The sequence below is a fragment of the Mobula birostris genome, chromosome 16, assembly GCF_030028105.1.
Source record: "Mobula birostris isolate sMobBir1 chromosome 16, sMobBir1.hap1, whole genome shotgun sequence".
Lineage (NCBI taxonomy): Eukaryota > Metazoa > Chordata > Chondrichthyes > Myliobatiformes > Myliobatidae > Mobula > Mobula birostris.
In genome coordinates this window covers 73,268,915-73,296,746 of record NC_092385.1, presented here as the reverse complement: position 1 = coordinate 73,296,746, position 27,832 = coordinate 73,268,915, and the positions used below count along the sequence as shown (strand labels likewise).

Genomic DNA, 27,832 nt, shown 5'->3' with positions numbered 1-27,832 from the left:
TAATCTTGTTATAATAGCAGGATAGAAGCTGTCCTTGAGCCTGGTAGAAGGTGCTTCCAGACTTTGTATTGTCAAGGAGGGGGGAGAAGAGAGAATATCTCAGGTGGGTGGTGTCTTTGACTATGCTGACTGTTGTAGGAATGGTAAGGTTATTCGTGTATCCTTAGAGCAGAGATCCCAACGTTTTTTATGTCATGCACCCAAACCATTAACAGAGGGATTTTGTGGACTGAGGTTAGGAACCCGTGCCTTAGAGAATCATTGTACATTAGGGGCTACTTGAATTATGGTCTATAGGAGTTGTTTGTATGTATTCAAATTCTAAATCACAGATTCTGTGATTACTTTTCTATTTAATGTGTATCCAAGAACACGTTGTATAAATATGTGCTGATATTCATAGTATGTGAACACATATTGTGAGTTCAGTATGATATGAATCCAGCAAACGCTGTCAGAAGTCTTGAAGTAAGTTCCACAATAATTAACATTAGACTGATGGATGTGGGAATATGTAACCTCTGTGATGTGAATAAGTCCAGTTTTGGCATACATACAAATTTCTACCTTTAGGAGAAAAGCCATTAATATAGAATATTTTTGAAAGCTTTCAAACAAATTATTGTTACAAATTTAATTTCCACAGCTGCTTTTTCCTCTTGATAATGAGTTTTAAAATTAAAGCTTGTGTCTACCAATGGGTACCTTTCTTTTTTGCTTCTTTATAGCTGCTATATCCTGTCAATCTTTGAAATCCTGAAGTTGTTTCAGCTTAAAGTAAACTTGACAGTCACTCTTTGGGGAAGTCCAGTTCATGGAAGATTTTAAGTGTTGAAGTTAAGACATTTCTGTAAGTTACTACGGGAATGAGTTAAGTGAAGGATAAGAAATTGCAGGCTCAAAGTTAAGGGGCAGCAACTCAGGTGAATAATTATAAACTCACTTGCCCTCCAATAAGCTGCTGAGCTTCAGCAGATCCCAAAAGACGAACAGCTGCCTTTGGCAAAATGCAAAATATCTGCTGTTTATAGTTAAATGATAATCAATAATGACGTATTAAAAACTGTATGTTATTTGTCTCAGTTTTATAGGTGATAGAAATCTAAATAATAATTATACTAAAGTGAGTTACGTAGTAAGAAGTTACCAATGCATCCTTTTAATATGAACTGTATTAACCATCCAAACTTCTTTCTCCATAGTTCCTCTGCACAGTGATTGCCATCTTGCTGCATTATTTTTTTATGGCAACCTTTGCCTGGATTTTTGTGGAATGGCTTCACATCTACCGGATGCAGACTGAAGTTCGGAACATAAACTATGGTGCTATGAGGTTCTATTATGCCATTGGCTGGGGCGTGCCAGCCATCATTACAGGTTGGCAACAGTGTTTTTATTTTATTTAGAGATGTTTTGCCAACAGGTGCTTCTGACCCAATGGCCATACCACCCAACAACCCACCTAATTAACCTTACCCTAATCACACGACAATTTACAATGACCAATTCCCTGCTGACTGGTCTTTGTGGGAGGCATCTAGAGAACCCAGAGGAAACCCATGCACACAAGGGAAAAACATACAAACTTTCTTACAGAGGTTACCAGAATTAAACTCTGAACTTCACCCCATGCTGTGCTAACTGCAATGTTACCATTGTGCCCCTTTACATGTGAGAACACATAACAGTATTCTCACACCAGTGAAAATGGTGTTCTGTTGGCACTTGGTTTCTTCCTATACTAGGGCAAATTTGCTCACTCAGTACCTTCCCTCTAATCTCAACAAATGTTCGTAATATTCCTAAACATACAAAATGCATTTAAGACAGACATTTTTGTAAAGTAGCATTTTGGACTGTTATATTGAAGAGCAAGCATTTTGTTCTAAATTCTCTGCAAGGCTTATTAGTGGAGGTTCACCCAAGGCAAGTGACAGTGATTATCAGCCCACTTTCTGAAATCTAATCAAATGCTTACGATGACTCAGTGCATGATGTAGAAGTCGTAATTCTGACTGTAAGATCAGTAAACAATGTAGACCCACAAATGTAGACTCACAAGTTGATGGTTTGATAGAAAGGGCAAATACAATTGGGATATTTATAAATATGAGGAAGAGTGATGAACTTACCATCCACTTGGCTTTGCCTATCGCCATCCAGCATATCCTCTTAGCCCTCCCCCCATTTTCTTATTCTGGCATGTTCCGGTCCTGTTGAAGGCTGTTAGCCCGAAACGTCAACTGTTTATTCATTTTCACCGATGCCGCCTGTCCTGCTCAGTTCCTCCAACATTTTGTCTGTTGCTTTGGATCTCACCATCTGCAGAATTTACACAAAACACTGAGTTACAGTTGGAAGTGTTTTATACAGTTTTTGGTGCGTCATTGCAAGGATATTCAAGCCATAGAAATGGTCCACTTCTCTAAAATATTGCCAATAAGGACTTAAAAATATGTTAATGCAAAATTAAGGCCATTTTCAATAACACATTCTTGAGAAGCTTAGAAGGAGTTAGGGAAAGGTTTTCCGGACTATGAGTTTGAAAAGAGGCATAGACTAAGGAATAAAAGTAAAGTTTGCAAGGACTTTACCAAAGGCAGTTATTAGAATGTAGATGCACATTTGACCTTTATAAAGAAAGTTGATAAATATTTGAATAAAATATGGACTATTACTGGCAGAGTAATGATTGGCTATAAAGATCATTGAATTCCTCAATTTGTGTGATTTATACCATCAAGTACGTGGACTGGACTTGCAACCTATAAGAATGAGAAATGAAATTCAATGCCACATGCAAGATTCATGTTCATCTCGAAAATCTGAAAATGCAGTGGGTTCTTGCATTTTTCTATATTGGCATTGGAAGCATGACCATATTGCAGGCACATCCTTGGATGTGTTGGTCATTGACATAAATGCATTTCAATTTGTGTTTCAATGTACATATGACAAATCTAATTATTAGATCTTTATCTGATTTACTTTTTGCACTTGTATTTTGCTTCAGACTGTGGGTTTTAACCCAGCATTCACATTTCACGCAGTACTTTGTGCACCTCTATCTCTACCGTTGCCTCTATGCTGTGAAAATGTATAGTTGTATTGTTTCTATTCAATGATGGGTTCAGAAGCATGGATACAATTTGCAACTGGTACATGCAAGTTTAGAATTTTTTAGAGCAGTGATTTTTGTTTAAGAATCAAGATCTAATGTGCAGTTAGACTGTCTCAATGTTCTTGATTGTTCACAAGAAACTAAATTTCATCATTCTATCATTTCATTTCCACTATATTTTTCAAATCTTTGACAAATTTTTTTTTCATTCCCCAGAGGGAATCTGTCAAGGTACTGAACACTTTTTTTTAATTTCTAAAGTATATTTGCCATCTTCAGCATTACCTCCTGAAACATCACAAGTAAACAGATACACTAATTTCTGTTCCTGTGGTATTCACAGTGGAAGAGTTTTGCAACAAGCTCCTGTTCTTGATTTTCATTTTGTTTTGGAAATCTACTACTGTTCTAAGCAAAGTTGAAATCAAAAGAAGGTACAGGATGTTGTAAAATTAGTCAGCTCCACCTTGAAACTAGCCTGTTGATTCCAAGACATCTTCAAGGAGCAGTGCCTCAAAGTCGGCAACCATTTTTAAGGACCCCTATCACCCAGGACATGCCCTCTGCCATCCAATTCCGAAATGAACATTGAACACATGAACACGACTTCACTTTTATTACTTCTCTTTTTGCACTATTTTTAGTTTAGCTGCTACATATACGCACTCACACACACACACACATATACACACACGCACACACACACACACACACACACACGCACACACACACACACACTTTATTGACTTATATTTTTTTCCATATTATCATGTATTGCATTGTATTCCTGCCACAAAGTTGACAAATTTCAGGACATATGCCGGTGATAGTAAACCTGATTCTGATTCTGAAAATCCCAAAATTAATTTTTAGCACTCCTATTTGAGAATGAGTGGGTGGTTTGTATCTGTGTAGATTTAATTTATGCTGTTGCTGTCTGTTCCAAAGAATAACTCTTTTCCTCCTCATTAGTTTCTCTGTAGTCTATTACTGCCCTTCCCAAATCATATGATACAACCCATCTACAGTTGAGAAGATAATCACTGCAGTTAATTACTCGATGATATGGGTGTAAAGTACAATTTGTCCGAGGAGATTTGCAACTATATCTTTCTCTCAGCTTATTACTAGCATATCTTTTCCAGGTCTTGCAGTTGGCTTGGACCCAGACGGTTATGGGAATCCTGATTTCTGCTGGATTTCAGTATATGATAACCTGATTTGGAGCTTTGCTGGACCAATTGCAGTTGTTATTGTGGTAAGTATGAACCCATCTCCCATAATATTTTTAACACTAGTTTTGGAGCTTTGTACCTTCTATAACATTTATTTGTGGCATAATGACCAAGTTTTATTTTCCTTATTCTAGCTAATCATTTTATCTGACTTACTCTCTCCTCCTGGCAGTTTTTCTTAATCACCACACTTCCTTCTGAAAACTGAACTTCCAGACCCAAAGGAAAGGAGAGATTCTCCTAACATTTACCCTTGTAGACCGCTGCTGAAGTAAAACAAAAGGCTGTCCACATTCTCTGTAAAAATACAAACTGTAATATATTCTGAACAGCTGCATCGCTAGTTTATTGTTTTTAATGGCCTGGGACCAAAGTACATCACAGAATCCTTTTTGCTTTATAATCCTGCTCGAGCTCTTATATCTTCTCACATCTTAAGTTTAAACCATCTCCCTCAAAAGCTAACTGGTGGATCAGCTTTTCTGAATGACACTCCTAATGTGTTGAATTCAATACCTAAAGCTGTAAACTGACACTTTTAAACGTCAGTTTGAAATCTATTATTTAACCATGCTTTTATCTAATCTTTTTGTCTTTTATGTTCGTTTTTTTAATATTTGTTCATAAAAGTTTATGTTTTTAATGTTTTCATGTTTGTACTCTTATCCCATTGTAAAGCATTTTGAACTACATTATCTGTATGAAAAGTTCTCTTTAAATGAAATTATTATTATTTGCATCTGGGTAAACATTAATTATGTTAACTTTTTGTTCTTGTATTTTATTTCCCATCTTGTCCGTGAAACCACTGTTTTCATGGTAGCCTTGTTTAAAAATCCTTCAGTCTGTTCCTACTTTCCATTTAATCAATTGTATATTTGGAGACCTTTTTGAAGTCTGAACTTTGCTTAAAGTTTCATCTAGATGTTTGCTGCTTTTAGATGAACGTTGTGATATCCTTGTTGGTAGCAAGAATTTCCTGTGCCCCAACACAGAAAGAAACCAAGAAAAAATCAATACTGTAAGTAGTCAAATGTACTATACTAATCAAAAAAAAACAACACTGTTGCCATTTCAATTATAATTCTGGATTTATTACAGATATTGACATTTATTTATTTTACGGGTATCTTGTTATATACTGAAACAGTTGTAAAATTCTTCAACTTTGCGCATTTATAAATGTAAGTGTTAAATTGGTTAGGTTTTTAGAATTAACGCCTTATATCAGTAAGTTACCATCCAGTGCAAAATTCTCCTGTTCTGCTTTATGCTGAGTAGTAAAACAAAAATATATGATTTTCCTCTCACTTTTACTGCCCAGGACTCCCTGCCATATTGTTCACAGAGATATGTAAATAATCTCCCTTGAAAAAAAATGAAATAAATGCTAATTAACTAGTAGCTATTAAGAATTGCCCTATAGATTGTTATACTGTATGTAGCCCCCTGGTAAGCCTCAGGCTTGCTCAACTTGCTTTCGTCTAGAGAGAGCAGCCTTCAACCCCACCAAACTGGGTAATCAAGTTTGTGTGGATGCTGTGTGATGTCCCCCAGCCCGCCAAATAACAGACAATACATCATATGCGATTAAATGATTACACTTTATAGATCTTACTGGAACTGTGTAATTAATAGAAATAAAATATTTAAGGAAAGTAAAAGGCGCCAAACATCAAAGTTCAACCACTTTGTGCATAACAGTTGGAGCTCAAGTAACAGAGTCTTCTTTCCACCATTCGATCCCCTCCGACCCCCTCGACCCACCGCCTGGGACCAACCACAGTGGTCGACCAGACGCTCCACACAAGTCTGTCCTCATCTCCTCTCCTCGCCAAAGACCCTTGGCCTCGGACTCCCGCGCGGGGTCCATCCCATCAGCCAGCTTACAGCATCGTGTCTCCTCTCTCTGTCCCCATCGTGCCTTCTCGCTCCACACTCACGAAAACAATAACTTACAGACACACAAGAAAGAATAACATCTATCCCAATTGGTTCGTTCCCTCTCTTATCAATAATATAACCCAAACAAGCACAGAGAGAGAACTCCTTACATCGCAGTTATTATTACAGAAAAGCCATTTTGTTAGCCTTCGCAGTAACATAAAAGAAGAAACCCCTTACATGTAGCTGTGAATTTTGATCCAAGGTTTGACTAGTGAACATAAAAAATTATTGTCCATATATTACTACAAATTTGCACATCCATGTTTATTTAACAGGATGCACTAAATAAATTCCAAGGTTCTGGAAAGAATGATTTAGAGTAGGATGAGAGACAATAAACTAAGTCTAGATTTAAACATAGTGAAGAGAAATATGCATATTGACAGATTTGAAGCAAAAAGGATCAGTAGAAATTATAGGAGCAATGGAAATAATCTGACAAAATGGTAAGAAACCAGAAAAGTTGTAAAGAAAAACCATCAATAATACAAACTATCCACATCCTTACTTGTGACATCTGATATCTTGAGAGAAGACGGTTCATTCATGTCTTTTCCTATAGTGTGTGGGATATATTAAGCAAGTCATCAAAGATAGCAAAGGTTTCAAATGTACTTTTAATGTCAGAAAGATGTATACAATATGCATCCTAAAATGCTTTTTCTTTGCAACCATCCACGAAAACAGAGGATTGCCCAAAAGAATGTATGTTAAATGTTAGAACCCCAATGTCCCCCCCCCAGCTCCTCTCCCTCCTGCGTGTAGGTAGCAGCAAACAACGATCCGCCCTCCCCCCCCAACCAGCAAAGCAAAAGCATCGGCACCCACCACCGAGCACTCAAGCATGCAGCAAAGCAACAGCAAAGACACAGACTTGCAGTACCCCAAAGACTACTTGTTTACCCGGTATTCGACATACCGCAGGCTCTCTCTCTCTCACTCCATCATAAGGGAGAAAGAGCTGTCTCCATTTCACAGCAAAAGAGGAGACATAACAAACAACTCACTGGTTTATGATGTTAAGAGTTCATTGCGTCGCTTTTTCCGAGCTTTGTGCCCAAAGATCTCAGGCCTTTGGGCACACAGCCTTAGATCTTCCGACTCCCACGACACATCGATCTCCTGCCAGGACACCGACCTTCAATCCACCTCTCTTCAGAGCAACGAGATCTCAGACCTCCAATGGCGAGCTAAGCTCTTAGGCCGCGCCCTTGGTATGCTGAATAGCGGCCAGTCGTGAAACCCCAAGAGCGGGTCCCATTCCCGCAAAGAACCGAAGTCAGCGTGCAACTCCAGGCCATGGTTTTCCAAAGAACCCTGAAAGGGAAAAATAGAGATATTAAAGATGGAAATGGAGCTGTTTCCAAAGATGCAAGCAAAGGAATCACTGTTTAGCATCATCATGACTAAGCTCCACCCTCCAGATGAGGACAATGTCTATGACAGCAGTTTTCAGTTATTACCTGGTTTAAAATCTGCAGTTCTAGTCCAAGGCAGAAAATTTGCTGCAACGATCTTTCTGCCTGCCCTTGCAGCACTGAAAAAGCCAAACATAGATCCTGCAACACACATAAAAGTTGCTGGTGAACGCAGCAGGCCAGGCAGCATCTCTAGGAAGAGGTGCAGTCGACGTTTCAGGCCAAGACCCTTCGTCAGGACTAACTGAAGGGTCTCGGCCCGAAACGTCGACTGTACCTCTTCCTAGAGATGCTGCCTGGCCTGCTGCGTTCACCAGCAACTTTGATGTGTGTTGCTTGAATTTCCAGCATCTGCAGAATTCCTGTTGTTTGCATAGATCCTGCAGTTTCTTTTCTACGTGCTACTCTTGTACTATCATCTAACGACATGGCACTTGGTAACCCGAATAACCAACATGGTTTTTGGATGTGAGAGAAAAGAAGAGCATTTAGGGGAATCCTGTGCATTTATAAAGTCCACACCAACAGCACCAGAGGCCAGTATCAAATCCAGGGTTCCTGGAACTGTGAGATGGTGTCTATGGGTTCATTGTCCATTCAGCAATCTGATGATGGAGGGGAAGAAACTGTTCCTGAAACATTGAATGTGTGTCTCCAAGCTCCCGTATCTCATCCTTGACAGTAGCAATGAACAGAGGGCATGTCCTTGGTGATGAGTGCCCTTATTGATGGATTCCGCTTTTTTGAGGCATCACTTTTTTTTTTAAGTGTCCTGGATGCCTGGGAGTCTCATGCCCATGATGGGGCTGGCTGAGTTTTTAACTTCCAACAGCCTTTTCTGATTCTGTACAGTGGCCCCTCCATAACAGACGGTGATGCAATCAGTTAGAATATTCTCCATGCTGTATCTGTAGAAATGTGTGAGTGCCTTTGATGACATATCGACATACCAATTCTCCTCAGACTCCTAATAAAATATGGCTGCTGTCATGCCTTCTTTGTAATTGCATCAATATGTTGGGCCCAAGGTAGATCTCAGAGATGTTGGCACACAAGGTCTTGAAAGAGCTCACCCTTTCCACTTCTGATCCCTCAGTGAGGACCAGATTGTGTTCCCTCTATGTCCCCTTCCTGAAGTCCAGAAACAATTCCTGGGTCTTACTGACATTTTGTACAAAGTTGTTGTTGCAACACCATTCAACCAGCTGATCTGTCTCGCTCCTGTATGCCGCCTCACCAGCATCTGGAATTCTGCCAACAATAGTTGTGTCATCAGCAGATTTATGGGTAGCATTTGAACTGTGTCTAACCACACAATATTTGTGATTCTAACATCAGTATTAATCTGGCATAGACTCAATGGCACGAATGGCAGCCTCCTGTGCCATTATGGCTCTGTAGTCAGTACTGAAGGTAAAATGTCAGTACTGAGGGATGCTAGCTTTTTAATTAAATTTGAACTATATCAAGAAATTCAGGGTTTTTTTCTGCTTTCTCCTCTCCCCAACATCACCCATTTTAAGTGCACAAACCGAGTGAACTATGTTTCACCTGCTGTACCGCTGATCTGTAGTTTGTCTTCTGTTCACTTTAATGTAGAGAAGATTGAGCGAGCTAGGGCTTAGTCCCTTCCTCGATATTCTAGTTTGTGCAAACCCCTACACGAGACACACAAGGGCTGCAAAAGTTACTTTACTTACTAAATCATAACATGTTTCCATCATCAGCCATTGCCCCATGCCCACTTTCTTACCTACTTCCTAATCATTGATGCATTTTTATTTTTCATTTTAAAAAATTGAATTACGTTTGACACAATGCAGGTAAAATTTGCAGATCTCAAATAACAGCTGAATGGGAGTTTAAAAAAATCAAGAAGCAAAAGAACTCTGTGAATATTTCCCTGTGAACACAATTGTCTGACTTTATCTGTTTGAATTAGTTAAAACTGGCAGCATTCTTCAACAGCAAAGTAAATACGTTAGGAGTGTACAGAATGCACAGTAGTATTTCAAAACCATGAGTAATCACTGCTCTTTGTAGAAGATAAGTTATCATCATTGAGCTATGTAATGGAAAAATAGAGATGTTTTTCACTCGTATGTCTTTAATGAATATTCTTGTACAGCTGCTCAGTTATTTTCCTCTATTTGCATTGCTTGAATTGTATCAGTTTGATTATTTCTCACATTGTTTGTTCAGTGTATATCTGTTATTTGTCATTATTAAATCAAATTTTCTTTACTCTTTTATTTTTATGTTGCTTCTTTTTAAATCATGTTTCTAGTGGTCTTTCTGTTCTTCCCCTCCAATCTACTATTTATTGTAACTATAATACAACTAGGAAATCTAGGAAACCTCGGTGATACTCCAGAAAGATTACTTAAATTTTATTCAGAATTTGGCAATATAATCTCCTGGCTGTGGCCACACTGCAGTTGGGAGAGCCTGAAAATGTGGGTCATAAAAGTGCATCCATGGGTCAATTTGGTCTTAGGTGGCTATTGCAATGATACACATGCAGCTAATGAAATCAACTTGATTACATAGGAGAAAGAAAACTACTTGAAGCTTCAGTGAGATCAACAGCATCAGGCTTTGATATCTACCCTTCATCTTGTCATAGCTCTTTTGCTTTTGACCTCTTAACTTTCCAGGAGTTCATGAATGTGAATCTCAATATTTTTATATTGTCCAATACAAAATCATCTCCCAATCTACAGTTCACTGACACTGATATTTTATTATTTATATTTATTTATTCATTTATTTGTTGTTTAATTTGAGTTTTAAGGCATGCTTTTAACAAGGTAATCTTATTAATAAATGAACATCTTTTGTTACCGAAAGATCTAACAGATGCAAAATCATGGTAAATATATTTAAACTTTGGTGACCAGGAGGACAAAATCCCTATTCTTTAGGATATTTCCTATCAGTTAAATCAGTTGTTTTATTACCCACCCTGTTACATTTTGAAACAGCAAGAAGTGGGGTTTAAGTAAATGTGTTCCAAATAGTGACAGCAGATTAGAAATAATCAGTCTTGATGAAAGGTCTCAGCCCTGAAACGTTGGTTGTTTCCTCTCCTCCATAGATACTAACTGATGCATGTTTCTCTAGTAATAATATTGTCCAGGTTTAATAGCAGCACAATAGCACCATCTGGTAGTAAAACAGCAGTACTCCATGAGCAGAAAATACAGTTGCTATATTCTCAGTACCATCTTAAATCGTCTTTATTTTCATATCGAGGGCATATCAATAAATTCTGAATTAGAAAGTATTTTTAAGATAACAGGGCAGTTTAAAATATATTGTACTTCGTGTCTGATTGCAATATTCACGATTGTTTGTCATTTCCAGTACACAAGTGTAAAGGAGAACAAAATAATTGTTACTCCAGATCCGATGCAGCACGAAAAAAGGGAGTAAGATAAGGAAAACAATGATAATTTTAAAAATCATTAAATATACATACATAAGATAGCTAATATCCAGGGAGTGTGAAGCGCAGAATCAAATATTGCTGTGATGATTGTACGTTCTAGTACCAACTGTTTGGCGACAATAAAGTATAATATACATAGATTGATCTTGTGTCCGTAAAGTGATGTGAGGCTGTACATAAGGTAACTGACGAAAATTGATAAAGTTGTGATGGTCGGGGATGTGGGGTTGTGGAGGGCTGGGTTAATAAGGGAGGTGTTAATCAGTCTTACTGCATTGGGAAGGTAACTGTTTTTCAGTCTGGTGGTCCTGGCATGGGTGCTACATAGCCTCCTCCCTGATGGGAGTGGAACAAACAGTCCATGAGCAGGGTGGGGTATGTAGGATCCCTCATGATGTTACTGGCCCTTTTTCAGTACCTTTGTGTATGTATGTCCTTGATGGTGGGTAGGCTGGTGCTCCTCATGAGTTGAAATCTTAGACAATGTCATTAAAGAAAAATTTTACTTGAATGGAACTAAGTTTCTTTCAGAGTTAACAAAGTTTTTTTTAATGGATCTACATATTTATTGTGGTACGATAAGTAGTTCTCCATCCTCTTGCATAGATTTCACTTAAAATTCAGGATTCAAGATTGTTTAATGTCATTTCCAATACACAACTGTAAAGGAGAATGGAATATTGTTACTCCAGATCCATTGTAGCACAAAAACGACACAGTAAGCTCATCATCATCATCATCAGGTGCCGTGCCCAGTTTGAGCTTTGACTGCCATGGCCCACACACTCCTGTTTCAGGTCAAGTGGATCAATTCATTGGTATTCATTTCCAGTTCTCTGGCTGCTGTCTCCATCATTATTTGTCTTTGTCTTCCTCTTGCCTTCTTCCCTTCAATCTTTCCCATAATTACCGTGCATTCTGACTCCTCTTTCCTAATCACATATCTAATGAAGTTACGTTGCCTTTTCATGATCTCATACATTATTTCACTTTTTGTGTTTGCTCTGTTCATGACATCCTTGTTAGATATTCGTTTTGTCCATAATATTCTTTGCATCCTCCTCAAAAACCACATTTCTGCTGCTACAATTCGTTTTCTCATGTTAATAGATATTGTTCAACATTCTGAGCCATATAACATAACTGGATAAATGTAACGTTTCAGTACTCTGAGGTGGGTTGTCATGCCTAGTTTAGTATTGGTCAGTATACTCTTCATTCTCAGAAAGGTGTCTTTTGCCATCCCTATTCTTCTTTTGATGTCCAAGTCGCACCTGCCATCTGATGTCACCCAGCTTCCTAAGTAGCAAAAGTTCTGTACTTGTTTTATGTCTTCCCCGTTTATTTTCAGCCTGCAGATAGGATTCTCCTTCTTTTTAGATATCACTATATGTTCTGTCGTTTTGCAGTTGATAGACCCATTTTTGCACTTCCTTCAACAATTATATCAAATAAATTTTGTAGTTCTTCCTCCGTACTTGCAATTAACACAGTGTCATCTGCATATCTAAAATTATTGATGTTTTCACCGCCAACTTTGATTCCCAAGATGTCTCTTATTTTTTGTAATATTGTTTCGCTGTACACATTTAATAAATCAGGGGAAAAAACACACCCTTGTCTAACACCTCTCTTGATTTTCGTAAACTGACTCACTTCTCCATCTATTCTTACAGCGGCAGTTTGTTCCCAGTACAGATTTCTGATTAGGCGGAGGTCTTTCGAATCTAGAGCTAGAGTTTTCTGTGATATTTCAAATAACTTATTGTGCTTCACTTTATCAAATGCTTTTGTGTCGTCGATAAAACAAACAAACAAATCTTTTTGCACTTGAATAGCTTGTTCTGATAGTATCCTTAACATCAATATTGCATTTCTTGTACCTTCATCTTTCACAAAACCACATTGTTCTTTGCCTATTTCAGCTTGTATCTTACTTTTAGCTCTTGTCATCACAATTCTTAGAAGTATCTTGGTGATATGACTCATTAAACTTAAGGTCCTATGTAATTCACATTCTTTTGCTCCAGGCTTCTTAAGAAGAGTGATAAATACTGATTTTTTTCATCTCTTCTGGTATTATTCCAGTCTCATAAATGTAATTGATTAAATCAGTAAGTTTTTCAATTCCATAATCTTCAAAGGTAATAATTCATTCTATTACTAATTCATCAGGACTTGCTGCCTTTCCTTTCTTCATCTTATTTATTGCATTACGAACTTCAGATTTTAAAATACTTGGACCTTCAATGTTTTTCTTAATTTCTAGCTTTTCGCCTCGATTGTCTTCAAACAATTCCTGAATATACTCTTATATAACCTTTTTGGATCAGTAATAGGGATTCTTTCTATTTGCTCACATTCCTGGGGTTTAACTATTCTTCTATGGCTTTTTGACATAAGCTTTTAACTTTTTTATCTGAGGACTTGTATTCTATAGGATTTGCTTTCTTCAGTCGCCTTTCTTCCATTAGATTTTTGATTTCATCTGTCATCCATTTATTCTTTGTGCTTTTTTCTTTTTTAGGGATCACTGACTTTGCTGATTCTACCAAGACATCCTTTAGAGTGTTAAATTTCATTTCTACATGATTGCCATCATCTTCAACAAATTCTATTTCTAGACTTTGAAATCTATTCCTTACTTCAAATGTAAATTTTTGTCTTAAGTTTTCTTCTTTATTTAATTGCAAGTAGTCAAGGGATTGTTCAAGTTTTTGCTTCTTTAGTTTTTTTAAGTTTTATAAAGAACACAATAACAATTTTAAAAAACACAATTAAATATAAATACATAAGATAGCTTATGTACCTGGATTGAGTGATTGTATGTCTGTAAAATAACGCCAGTCACAGGAGTGTCTGTACATAAGGTGATTCTGTCAGGAAATGATAAAGTACTGTGGGTGGGGCGCAGGCAATGGAGGGGTGGGCTCGTGGACAGAGGTGTTGATCAGCCTTACTGCTTGGGGAAAGTAACTGTTTTTGAGTCTGGTGGTCCTGGTATGGATGTTACGTAGCCTCCTCCCTGATGGGAGTGGAATGATTTCATTCATGATAATACAATATTAAGATCTTTTAGATTGAATTGCTTATTCTTTACTGGTGATTAATACTGCAAGTGAGTATTAGTCACAGAGACTTTCATTGATTTCTCATTTTCAATTGAAGGGTTGAATTTTCCTTGAGAGTTTACTTCATGTGGTTGTATCCTGTTAATTAAAGAGATTATTGTTTATTCCCAATTTTCCATTTTTTCTGCACTGTTCATAGTCAATAGAAAGCTGCCATTACCTTTCAACTATATATTTTTGCCTTCTGGCTGGTTAGTTTGAGTAATAACTTCAGCTTCAGAGTGGGAGGCAATCAGAAATTACACTTGCTTTATTTGTAAAATCTTTCAATGTGAATAGGTAGTTAGCGCAGAGCACCCCTGTGACCATGGCCCTCAATAATAAGTATATCATTTTGGATACTGTTGTGGGGCATGACCTCTCGGGGACCAGGTTACTGGCACTGAGCATAGGTCCATGGTACAGAAGGAAAAGTGGGAGAAGAGGGGAGTGGTAGTGGTAGGGAACTCATAGTCAGGGGAACAAACAGGAGATTCTGTGGATGTGAATGGGACACCCGAATCGCATGATGCCTGCCAGATGCCAGGGTCAGGGATGTCTCAGATCACGTCCACAACATTTTGGAGAGGGAAGGAGAGCGGCCAGATGTCTTGGCACATATTGGTACCAATGACATAGGGAGCAAAAGCAAAGAGGTCCTGAAAAGAGTATTTAGAGAGCTAGGTAGCTGAGGACCAGGACCTCCCGGGTGGTAATTTCATGATTGTCGCCTGTGCCATGCACCATTGAGGGTAGAAATGGAATGATTTGGCAAATTAATGTCTGGCTGAGAAGCTGGTGCAGGCAGAGCTTCAGGTTCTTGGATCATTGGGATCTCTCCTGGGGGAGGTATGACCTGTTCAAAAGTGATGGGTTGCATCTGAACCTGAGGGGAACCAATGTTCTCACAGGCAGGTTCATTAGAGCTGTTAGAGAGGGTTTAAACTAATTTGGCAGAGGGGTGGGAACCAGAGTGAAGGGACTCAGGACTGGATGGATGATTAAAAAAAAGCAAAGGTAGTGTGCAGTGAGGCTGTCAGGAGGGGCAGGCAGATGATAGGACATAATTGCAGCCAGCAGGGTGAGTATCAGTGCATTAGGGATGCTGAATCAAAAAGGGTTGCAAATAGAGTACTCAAAGTGTTATATCTCAGTACCCAGGGTACAAGAAATAGTTTGGATGATCTTGTTGCACTATTACAGATTGTCAGGTATGATGTTGTAGCCATCGCTGAATCATGACTGAAGGATATTCGTAGTTGGGAGCTGAATGTCCAAGTCTACACCTTGTATCAGAGGGATAGGAATGTAGGCAGAGGGGGTGGCGTGGTTCTGCTGGTAAAGAATGGCATCAAATCATTAAAAAGATGTGACGTAGGAACAGAAGATGTTGAGTCCTCGTGGGCTGAGTTAAAAAACTGCAAGGGTAAAAAGACCCTGATGGTAGTTATTTACAGGCCTCCCAACAGCAGCTGGGATGTGGACTGCAGATTACATCAGGAAATAGAAAAAGCACGACAAAAGGGCAGTGTCATGTGAGATTTGAACATGCAGGTCGATTGCAAAAATCAGGTTGGAAATGGATCTCAAGTGAGTGGGTTTGTTGAATGCCTACAAGATGGCTTTTTACAGCAGTTTGTCATTGAGCCTACTAGGGGTTCAGCTATACTGGATTGTGTATTATGTAATGAACTGGAGGTGATTAGGGAGCTGAAGGTAAAAGAACCCTTAGGAAGCAGTGATCACAATATGATTGAGTTCAACTTGAAATTTGATAGGGAGAAAGTTAAGTCTGATGTAACAGTATTTCAGTGGAGTAAAGGAAATTACAGTGGTATAAGAGAGGAGTTGGCCAAAGTAAATTGGAAGGAAATGCTGGCGGGGATGACAGCAGAGCAGGAATGGTGGGAGTTTCTGTGTAAAACGAAGAAGGTGCAGGATATATGTATTCCAAAAATGAAGAAATACTCAAAACGCAAAATATTGCAACTGTGGCTGACAAGCAAAGTCAAAGCTAATGTAAAAGCAAAAGTGAGGGCATACAACAAAACAAAAATCAATCGGAAGACAGGATCGGGAAGCTTTTAAAACCCTACAGAGCAACTAAAAGAATCATTGGGAGGGAAAAGATGAAATATGAAAGCAAGCTAACAAACAGGGTATCAGGGTCTGGGATGTTTCAGATCGCGTCCAAGGTATCCTGCAGTAGGAGGGAGAACAGCCAGAGGTCGTGGTACATGTTGGTACCAGTGACATAGGTAGGAAAAGGGAAGAGGTCCTGAAAAAAGAATACATGGAGTTAGGAAGGAAGTTGAGAAGCAGGACCACAAAGGTAGTAATCTCGGGATTATTGCCTGTGCCAAGCGACAATGCGAATAGGAATAGAATGAGGTAGAGGATAAATGCGTGGCTGAGGGATTGGAGCAGGGGGCAGGGATTCAGATTTCTGGATCATTGGGACCTCTTTTGGGGCAGGTGTGACCTGTACAAAAAGGACGGGTTGGACTTAAATCCCGGGGGGCCAATATCCTGGCAGAGAGGTTTGCTAAGGCCACTGGGGAGAGTTTAAAGTAGAATTGTTTGCGGGGTGGGAACCGAACTGAAGAGACTGGGGAAGAGGAGGTTGGCTCACAAATAGAGAAAGCTTGTAGACAGTGCGAGAGGGAGAATAGACAGGTGATAGAGAAGGACGTGCTCAGACCAAAGGTTGAGATGTGTCTATTTTAACGCAAGAAGTGTTGTGAACAAAGCAGATGAGTTTAGAGCGTGGATCAGTACTTGGAGATATGTGGTGGCCATTACAGAGACTTGGATGGCTCAGGGACAGGAATGGTTACTTCAAGTGCCGGGTTTTAGATGTTTCAGAAAGGACAGGGAGGGAGGCAAAAGAGGTGGGGGCGTGGCACTGATGATCAGAGATAGTGTCAGGGCTGCAGAAAAGGTGGACGCCATGGAGGGATTGTCTATGGAGTCTCTGTGGGTGGAGGTTAGGAACAGGAAGGGGTCGATAACTTAACTAGGTGTTTTTTATAGGCTGCCCAATAGTAACAGGGATATCGAGCAGCAGATAGGGAAACAGATCCTGGAAAGGTGTAATAATAACAGAGTTGTCGTGATGGGAAATTTTAATTTCCCAAATATCGGTTGGCATCTCCCTAGAGCAAGGGGTTTAGATGGGGTGAAGTTTGTTAGGTGTGTTCAGGAAGTTTTCTTGACACAATATGTAGATTAGCCTACAAGAGGAGAGGCTGTACTTGATTTGGTATTGGGAAATGAACCTGGTCAGGTGTCAGATCTCTCAGTGGGAGAGCATTTTGGAGATACTGATGATAATTCTATCTCCTTTACAATAGCATTGGAGAGAGATAGGAACAGACAAGTTAGAAAAGCGTTTACTTAGAGTACGGAGAATTATGAGGCTATCAGGCAGGAAATTGGAAGCTTAAATTAGAAAAAAATTCTCAGGGAAAAGTATGGAAGAAATGTGGCAAATGTTCAGGGGATGTTTGTGTGGAGTTCTGCATGGGTACATTCCAATGAGACAGGGAAGTTATGGTAGAGTACAGGAACTGTGGTGTACAAAGGCTGTAATAAATCTAGTCAAGAAGAAAAGAAAAGCTTAAAAAAGGTTCAGAGAACTAGGTACTGTTAGAGATCTAGAAGATTATAAGGCTAATAGGAAGGAGCTTAAGAAGGAAGTTAGGAGAGCCAGAAGGGACCATGAGAAGGCCTTGGCAGACAAGATCAAAGAAAGCCCCAAGGCATTCCACAAATATATGAAGAGTAAGAGGATAAGACGTGAAAGAATAGGACCTATCAAGTGTGACAATGGGAAAGTATGTATGGAACCAGAGGAAATAGCAGAGGTACTTAATCAATACTTTACTTCAGTGTTCACTATGGAAAAGGATCTTGGTGATTGTATTGATGACTTGCAGCAGACTGAAAAGCTTGAGCATGTAGCTATTAAGAAAGAGGATGTGCTGGAGCTTTTGGAAGGCATCAATTTGGATACGTTGCCAGGACCAGATGAGATGTACCCCAGGCTACTGTGGGAGGCAAGGGAGGAGATTGCTGAGCCTCTGGCAATGATCTTTGCATCATCAATGGCGATGGGAGAGGTTCTGGGGGATTGGAGGATTGCGGATGTTGTTCCTTTATTCAAGAAAGGGAGTAGAGATAGTCCAGGAAATTATACACCAGTGAGTCTTACCTCAGTGGTTGGTAACTTGATGGAGAAGATCCTAAAAGGCAGGATTTATGAACATTTGGAGAGGTATAATATGATTAGGAATAGTCATCATGGCTTTGTCAAGGACAGGTTGTGCCTTACAAACTTGATTGAATTTTTTGAGGATATGACTAAACACATTGATGAAGGAAGAGCAGTAGATGTAATGTATATGGATTTCAGCAAGGCATTTGATAAGGTACCCATGCAAGGCTTATTGAGAAAGTAAGGAGGCATGGGATCCAAGGGGACATTGCTTTGTGGATCCAGAACTGGCTTGCCCACAGAAGATAAAGAATGGTTGTAGACGGATCGTATTCTGCATGGAGGTCGATGACCAGTGGAGTGCCTCAGAGATTTGTTCTGGGACACTTACTATAAATGACCTGGATGAGAAAGTGGAGGGGTGGGTTAGTAAGCTTGCTGATGACACAAAGGTTGGAGATGTTGTGCATAGCGTGGAGGGCTGTCAGAGGTTACAGCAGGACATTGATAAGATGCAAAACTGGGCTGAGAAGTGGCAGATGGAGTTCAACCCAGATAAGTGTGAAGTGGTTCAATTTGGTAGGTCAAATATGATGGCAGAATATAGTATTAATGGTAAGACTCTTGGCAACATGGAGGATCAGAGGGATCTTGGGGTCCAAGTCCATTGGACACTCAAGGCAGCTGTGCAGGTTGACTCTGTGGTTAAGAAGGCGTACGGTGTATTGGCCTTCATCAATCATGGAATTGAATTTAGGAGCCAAGAGGTAATGTTGCAGCTAGATAGGACCCTGGTCAGGCCCCACTTGGAGTACTGTGCTCGGTTCTGGTCGCCTCACTACAGGAAGGATGAGGAAGCCATAGAAAGGGTGCAGAGGAGATTTACAAGGATGTTGCCTGGATTGGGGAGCATGCCTTTTGAGAATAAGTTGAGTGAACTCGGCCTTTTCTCCTTGGAGCGACGGAGGATGAGAGGTGACCTGATAGAGGTGTATAAGATGATGAGAGGAATTGATCGTGTGGATAGTCAGAGGCTTTTTCCCAGGGCTGAAATGGTTGCCACAAGAGGACGCAGGTTTAAGGTGCTGGGGAGTAAATACAGAGGAGATGTCAAGGGTAAGTTTTTTCACTCGGAGAGTGGTGAGTGTGTGGAATAGGCTGCCGGCAACGGTGATGGAAGGGGATATGATAGGGTCTTTTAAGAGACTTTTGGATAGGTACACGGAGCTTAGAAAAATAGAGGGCTATAGGTCAGTCAGTGAGTGCCGTCCCAAATGCGGGGTTGGCGGCAATGCACCTCCATCTTCTTCGATCTTACGACAGCACCAAGTACAGCCTCTCCTCCAGTTTGTTCTCGCTGGCCGCCTTGGCACTGCCTGCCGCCACCCCCGCCGAACTCGAGCCTGAGGCCGTGTCGGCCTCCAGCTGCGGCCGCTTCTTCGAGCTCGGCCCTTCCTTAGACGGTGGCCTATGCGCAGGTCCAGGCACACAGTGCAGTGCCCAAGTTCATTATGTCTCTTCTAAGTGCATAGCATACGATTCGTAGATACGTGGTGAGGCTTTAATCTCTTCCACAGAAGATGGCCGTTGGCTCACAAGGAGCTCATCCGCCCTTTGTCAGGTCTTGTTTGTTTTTAGTCCTGCTGGGTGTCCTCACACCCTCCTCACCAGACTAAGTCCAGTGGGGGAGCCGGCCCAAGTCGCCAGCCACTCAACCACGGCCCCCGGCCGAGCGCTGGGCGCTCGCTATAAATAAGCCTAGTAATTTCTAAGGTAAAGACATGTTCGGCACAACTTTGTGGGCCGAAGGGCCTTTATTGTGCTGTAGATTTTCTATGTTTTTTCTATGTAACAATATCAAAGTGGGTAGTAAAAACTTTTTCAAGTATGTAAAAATAAGAGAGATGAGAGTCAATATAGGAGGGCTAGAAAATGAGGCTGGAGAAATAATAATGGGGGCCAAGGAGATGGCAGGTGAACTAAATGAGTATTATGCATCAGTCTTTACTGTGGAAGACACTAACAGTGTGCCAGGTGTTGGAGGATGCGAGGGAAGAGAAGTGGGTGCAGTTACTATTACAAGGGAGAAGGTGTTCAAAAAGCTGAAAGACCTAAGAGTACATAAGTCACCCAGACCAGATGAACTGCACCCTAGGGTTTTGGAAAAGGTAGCGTTAGAGATTGTGGAGGCATTAGTAATGATCTTTCAAAAATCATTGGACTCTGGCATGGTGCCAGAGGACTTGAAAATTGCAAATGTCAAGAAAGGAGGAAGACAGCAGAAAAGAAACCTCAGTGGTTAGGAAGATGTTGGAGCAATTATTAAGGATAAGGTTATGGAGTACTTGGTGACACAGGACAAGACAGGAGAAAGTCAGCATGGTTTCCTTAAGGGAAAATCTTGTCTGATGAACCTGTTGGAATTCTTTGAAGAGATTACAAGCAAGATAGATAAAGTGGATGCAGTAGATGTTATATATTTGGACTTTCAGAGGCCTTTGACAAGGTGCCACATATTGACAGAAAAGTTACTGGCATGGTTAGAGCATTGGCTGATTAGTAGGAGGCAGTGAATGGGAAGAAAGGAATCCTTTTCTGGTTGGCTGCAGTGACTAGTGGTATTCTGCAGTGGTCATTGTGGCGGCTGCTCCTTTTTATGCGGTATATCAATAGAAATAATTGTGTAAACTATTTTCTAAATGGGGAGAAAATCCAAAAATCTGAGATGCAGAGGCACTTGGGAGTCCTTGTGCAGAACATCCTAAAGGTTAACTTGCAGGTTGAGTCGGTACTGAGGGCAATTGCAATGTTAGCATTAATTTCAAGAGGTCTTGAATACAAGAGCAAGGATATGATACTGCGGCTTTATAAGGCACTGGTGAAGCCTCACCTTGAGTATTGTGAACAGTTTTGGGCTTCTCATCTAAGAAAAGATATGCTGGCATTGGGGAGGGTTCAGAGAAGGTTCAGAAGGATGATCGCGGGACTGAAAGGTTTATCATACAAGGAATCTTTTATAGTTCTGGATTCTTACTCATTGGAACTTAGAAGGATGAGGGGGGATCGCATTGAAACCTTTTGAACGTTGAAAGACCTAAAAAGAGTAGATGTGGAATGGATGTATTCTATGATGGGGGAGTCCAGGACAAGAGGACACAGCTTCAGGACAGAGGGGCGTCCATTTAAAACAGAGATGCAGAGAAATTTCTTTCACAAGAGGGTGGTGAATTTGTGGAATTTATTGCTATAGACAGCTGTGGAGACCAGGTCATTGGGTGTATTTAAGGCAATAGCTCTTGACCGGACATGGCGTCAAAGGTGAGGGGAGAAGACTGGAGAGTCGGGAGAGAAGGATCGGCCATGTCTGAATGTCGGTGCAGACTCACTGGGCCAAATGGACTAATTCTGCTCCTGTGTCGTAGGTCTTATGGTCTAAGATTAATTCCTGTCATAGTTAAGATATTTTAAACTCTACAGCAAAAGCTACACAATCCATTCAAAGCCTGGAATGCTTGTGGCTGATCAGATAAGTGAAAAATTTTTGACTTAGATTTTAGGACTAGCTTCCCCTTCAACCATGAATCTTTTGTTTTTATCTTAAGTAATTACTAATAAACAACCAAACTCTTGCTTTGATATTTCCGATGCAGAGTCTCTCCTTGTGGCCTGGAAAACAAAGCATGAAAGATAAAAGTTAAAAGAAATGCAAGTCAGAAATTTCTCTGATATCGATTGGTAAATGATTATTAGAGAGAGAGATGATTATGACCAGTCAGGTAGTGTGGCAGTTTGTGTGACGCTATTACAACTTGGGGTGTCAGAGTTTAATCTGTAAGGAGTTATATGTTATTCCATGGAATGGGTGGATTTTCTCTGGGTGCTCCAGCTTCCTCCCACAGTCCAAAGGCGTATTGGTAAATTGGTCATTGTAAATTGTCTAATGATTAGGTGTGGGTTAAATCGGGGATTGCTGGGCAGTGCAGCTTGAAGGGACGGAAGGACCTATTCCGATCAGTATCTCCAAAAAAAAAATGGATTTCTTCAGTTGGGAATTTTTTTTTCAAAAGACTTTTAATCATGCAAACTCTTCTCAAAAAAACCATACAGTGTTCAGTTATTCAACAATGTGAAGTGTCTTCCCCAGCAAAATCCTTTAGAAAACTCAGGTGTTTTTTTATATCTGCCCACGCCTTACATTAGTTTACATGCATAGGGCTGCCAACAGACGCATGAGGAACTGGGACACCGGGATTAAACCTGGGCCCTACAAAAACGGCAATCTTACCAGTCCTCTGTGAGTAGATGTTGTTAACCACAGGGTCCTTCATTTTCCTCTTTTATCCCCAAAGAAGTAACTTTTATCTGTGTCTTTTTCCTCTTTTTCTCCCAATTATAGTCCGTACACCAGCCAGGAGGACGAATCAGTTTGTCCTAAGCAATGACCTGCATCTGTGATCACAATCTACCCTATCAGGAGGCATGATTCAGATGTAATTTCTTTGCATTCTAGAATGTATCCTTGTGGTAAAGCTGTAGTGATAATTTTCCCTTGCCATCATGCTTGAATCTGAGTAGCTAACAAGAATGTGCTGAGAGTCGGTCTTGAGTGTCAGGTAGGCTCTGAGCTTAAGTGTGTAAAATAACCGTCTACTCTGCTGCTTTCTTGGCAAATATGCAATAGGTGTCTTAAACAGTTTCTTAAAAAAAATGTATTACTCTTATTAACAGTACTTCAGACAAATTATATCATACCAATAATGCTGGGTTTGTCCTGTTGCCTAATCTGAGCCTTGCCTGCACACAATTCTGTCCTCTTTTCCCAGTACCCCTACCCTACACATTTTTGTTATAACCAATGGCAGGTGTGCTGTTGCTTCCAACAAGCTTTGTTGTTCCTCTGCTCTGTCTCGTTGTGTAGGTTATTCTCTGCTTCTCTCTATTTCTCCAGTACCACAGTACGAAGCGCCTTCATTATGCTGCTAATCGCAAGTGCCACATGGCTTCTTGGGCTGATGGCTGTCAACAACAGCATCCTTGTTTTTCACTACCTCTACACTGTCCTCTGCTGTTTTCAGGTAAACACTAACTCTCACTAACTGCATGGTAAAGTATTCTAATATGACCAGTCTGAGTGATAGGATTCAATGAGTCGGTGTAAGGTTGTCTTGTGTGTAACTCAGTTTTTATTGTTTCTTTGACATTGTGTGTAACATTTGAATTTGAAGTGAATGTAGACTAGCATCACCGTATCTTGTATTGCAGAATCCATATTTCTAATACCTGCCTGTGCCAAGCAAAAATTGAAGTCACTCATCTGGTGCTTACCTGCACAGTACAGATTATGTAACAATATATTTACAATTACTTCTGATATCCTCAACACTGTGAATATTGTAAAACATAATTGGTATAGCGATATAATGTTGTATAGATCCTGGACCATCAGTCAGAGTTCTGAACTATTGATTCAGAGACACAAATACGAATCCCACCAAGATGGTGAGAGACTATAATTAAATAGACATGGAATTTTAAAAAATTGTTGCTGCAACGATGACCATAAAACAAAATTATTGCTAAGATTCCACCTGGTTGAATAATATCCTTCAGGGAAAGAAATCTCACATATTTACCTTCTCTTGCCTTTATAATCATACTTGTGAAACTCGTTATACCACAGAAGAAGTACAAAGTACAGCAATCCCCACAGTCAAGTTTGCCTTTGTAATCCTCTGTAGACCTTAACACAGCAGTGTTCAAAACGTGGACCAAAGAAGAACTGAATTCCAGGGATCAGGTGAAAATGATTGTACTTGACATCAAGATAGAGTTTGACTGAATGGGACATCAAGCCGAGTGGCCAAATAGAGCCATACAGCACTACAGAACAGAAACAGGCCCTCCAGCCCATCTAGTGCATGCCAAACTGTTATTTTACCTAGTCCCATCGACCCTAGCTCTCTGTATCCCTCACATCCATGTACTTATACAAGCTTCCTTTAAGTGTTGCAATCAAACCTGCATCCGCCACTTCTACTGGCAGCCCATTCCACGCTTGCACCACACTCTGGGTGAAGATATTCTCCCTGAGGTTCCCCTGAAATATTTCACCATTCACCCTTAACCTATAACCTGTAGTTCTAATCTCACCAATTTAAATGTTGACAATACCTGCCTTCACTACTTTCTCAGGAAGATTTCAACCACTCTCTGGGTGTAAAAACATATTCTTCCTCAGATCCCTTTACTTCTGTCAACAGATATCAGAGACAAAACATTCCAGTGCTGATATCTGAGTGTGAGAGAAGCAGTGTTGATAGTCACTGTTCCTGATCATGTGTCTCAGAAGGATGAAAAATAAACTTTTTTAAATGGCTGGTAAGATTCTAATATTGTTTGCAGGATTGTTACTCCACTAAGAATTTGTACATAACACAATACTTGTGTTGTCCTGTCATCTGAAGTAGTCTCTATTAGTGATGCTCTATTGATTGCCCAGTGTTCATCGGTTGCCCCCGCTCTCTATCTGCCATCTCTTTGCACCTGTTCTTGGGGGCCACTCAGCATTTAGGTGGGCAACAGAAGAATTTTCAGCAACACAGTAAGGAGTACCTGCCTTCAACAAATTTCTGACAACTTTGACCACTGGCAAAACTCTGCCCTAACTTTGCTGTTAGCAAAAGCTACCAAGACCTTCAAATATATTTAAAGAAGTAGCATTTTTAAAACTGCTAAAAAAAAATGATAAAGTTAATTTGCAATGCCTGAAGCCAAATGAAAAATTAAAACTAACCTGAAATTATTTTAGGTAAACTTATTATCATCTAAGAATTAAAAAAAAACACCACAGGCCCCTTTCAAATCACACTGTCTTGATAGATTTCCCAGTGTAATGCTGGGAAAATGATAGCAATGGTAGAATGAATACATAGATTATCATCCCAAATTATTCAATAAATCTATTACGTGTGCTTGATTGTCCTGTACATGATATGTAAGTTCTGCAATGGAACTTAATGCATTCTTAATTTTTAATGCAGTAGTTAGGACCAGAAGTACCTTAGAAGTAGATTGAAACTTGAGTACAAGTCAACAAAGAATGAAAATTCAGTCCTGTGGCAATTGTAAAACTAATTTCTTCAGCAAATTAATATTTGCTGTATGTTCAAAATCTCACTAACATTAGGGTGGTGGAAAATAAGATGTCAACAAAATACCAGTAACATTAGCTTGTTTGCTGCCCCAAAAAAAATTTTTTACTAGAAATGTTCGTCAGGTGTTAACTCCAGCTCTGTATTTCAAGGTTTCACAAGACGGAACATGAGCAGGGCACATATTGTGGTTCACTAGTTTCAATTATGGGTGATCTGTTGCAAAAACAAGTTCACAACAAACAACTAAAAGTCCTTTTGACCAATCTCTAATCTGTTCTAACTAAATGTTTATGTATGAATTAGAGTTAGTGATGTGGCTAACTTTCCAAAAATGTATTCGTTCCTACATTGAGACGGAGAATTCCACAATGGATAAAAATAGACTGTAAATAGTTCAATCAACCTTGAGGTAGTATAAAGGTGCTCAGATCTTTTAGCTTTATTTTGTTAAATGTTGTTCAATTATACTGTTTTATCACTTTAGGCATGTATTGTAAACACAGGATTAAAAGAAATATAGCTGAATAAGATCAAATCTCAATTTTTCTTTTTGCAACATTGAAACTGAAATGAAACTTTCTGAAACTGAACCTAACAGTTCTTGTTCCCTTTGGCATCCAAAAATTTGGCAGTGTTATTCTTAAGAATTTGAAAGACTGGGCTTTGGGAAAGCAAGTTCTTAAGAAGTCACAATGATTTGAAAAAGGAAACAGTCCTAAGTGGCCACCTTATTATCTGGAGACAATGATCTAGACTTGGAGTAAGGAAAAGTAGGCTCACCACATCCACATCCACTCAATAATAATCTGTTTAATAGTGTCATCAATTTCAAAGAATTCACGTCGTTCTTCTTAACTCAAGTGAATATAGACCTCTTGTTCTTACAAGAAAAACTTAATGTTTTATCAAAGTTTGGTGCAAAAGAGCAATTAGCTATCAGGATATGCTTTTAAATATTGTAATTGAGAAGGTTCTTTCACGTGTCCATTCACTAGCTAGTACTTGTAGTTTGGAGTAGCTTAATGCCATGTTTCTCCAAAACAATCCTGATCCCAAACTTGTTCTTCTTGATATTCTGTAGTCATTGTATGTTCTTAGTTCATCCACCCACTTGTTTTCATGCCTAATTATTAAGGATCATACTTAAAAGAGAGCTAAAAATGAATCTAAAATAGTCTTAAGTAACAACCTGCAGTGACGGCTATATTGTAAGTGAGCTTCAGAATAAACTTGATAAACCACATCAGTATAAACCAAAATCCTTGTAATCCAGTTCATCACATTCATTAACAAGTCACTGGAACATCTGACAGTTCCACTAAGTAAGTGGATTTAGGATTTCATTGTAAAGTTAAAATGGAAAAGATTCTAATAAGTGACCCTGCTGCAAGATAAATGGACGTCTGAGTTGACAGTAATTCTTCCCAATCTCCCATAGGGATTGGCTGTTCTCATTTTGTTCTGCATCTTAAATGAAGAAGTACAGGAAGCTTGGAAATCAGTTTGCCTTGGGAAGAAAAACCAGAGTGATGACACAACACGAGCACCTCAACTCTCGGTAAAAAGCCTAATGTTTGGTAATAAGGATATCCCAGTGAACAGGAATAATATTAAGTCTCTGAAATGGTTCTCAGTCTCTGTTGGTATTTTTGACTATACTTTCCTTTTTTTTCCTACATTGATTAGAATCACACACTTTAGAAAGTTTGGAATAAGACACAAGAGCAGAATGAGGCCATTTGGTCCATTGAGTCTGCTCCGTCATCGCATCACCGCTGACTTATCATCCCCCTCAGCCCACTCTCTTGCCTTCTCCCCGTAACCTTTGATGCCCTGACTAATCAAGAACTCATCGACCTCCGCTTTAAATATTTATTTATTTAAAGATACGGCACAGAATAGGCCCATCCGGCCCTTCCAGTTGCATCACAAAGCAACCCCTGAATTAACCCTCACCTACTCACGACAACTTACAATAACCAATTACCTTATTAACTCGTACATCTTTGGACTGTGGGAGGAAACCAAAGCACCCCGGAGAAAACCCATGCATTCCACAGAGAGGACGTATAGACTCCTTACTTACTCCAAACTCTAATGCCCAAGCTGTAATTGTATTACATCCACAAAGTACCTAATGACTTGGCCTGCACAGCAGTAAGTGCCAATGAATTCCACAG

General features: G+C 39.7%; 1 protein-coding gene across 1 annotated transcript in view; it reads left to right on the top strand.

The window, feature by feature from the left end:
* The window catches only part of celsr3 (cadherin, EGF LAG seven-pass G-type receptor 3), a 359,789-nt gene that overhangs the window by 305,893 nt on the left and 26,064 nt on the right, over positions 1-27,832 (top strand). Inside the window, exons 25-29 of the mRNA XM_072280082.1 lie at positions 1,203-1,377; positions 4,267-4,379; positions 5,298-5,377; positions 23,447-23,573; positions 27,091-27,210. Coding sequence (XP_072136183.1) covers positions 1,203-1,377; positions 4,267-4,379; positions 5,298-5,377; positions 23,447-23,573; positions 27,091-27,210 — 615 coding nt within the window. The remainder of the gene's footprint in view (positions 1-1,202; positions 1,378-4,266; positions 4,380-5,297; positions 5,378-23,446; positions 23,574-27,090; positions 27,211-27,832) is intronic.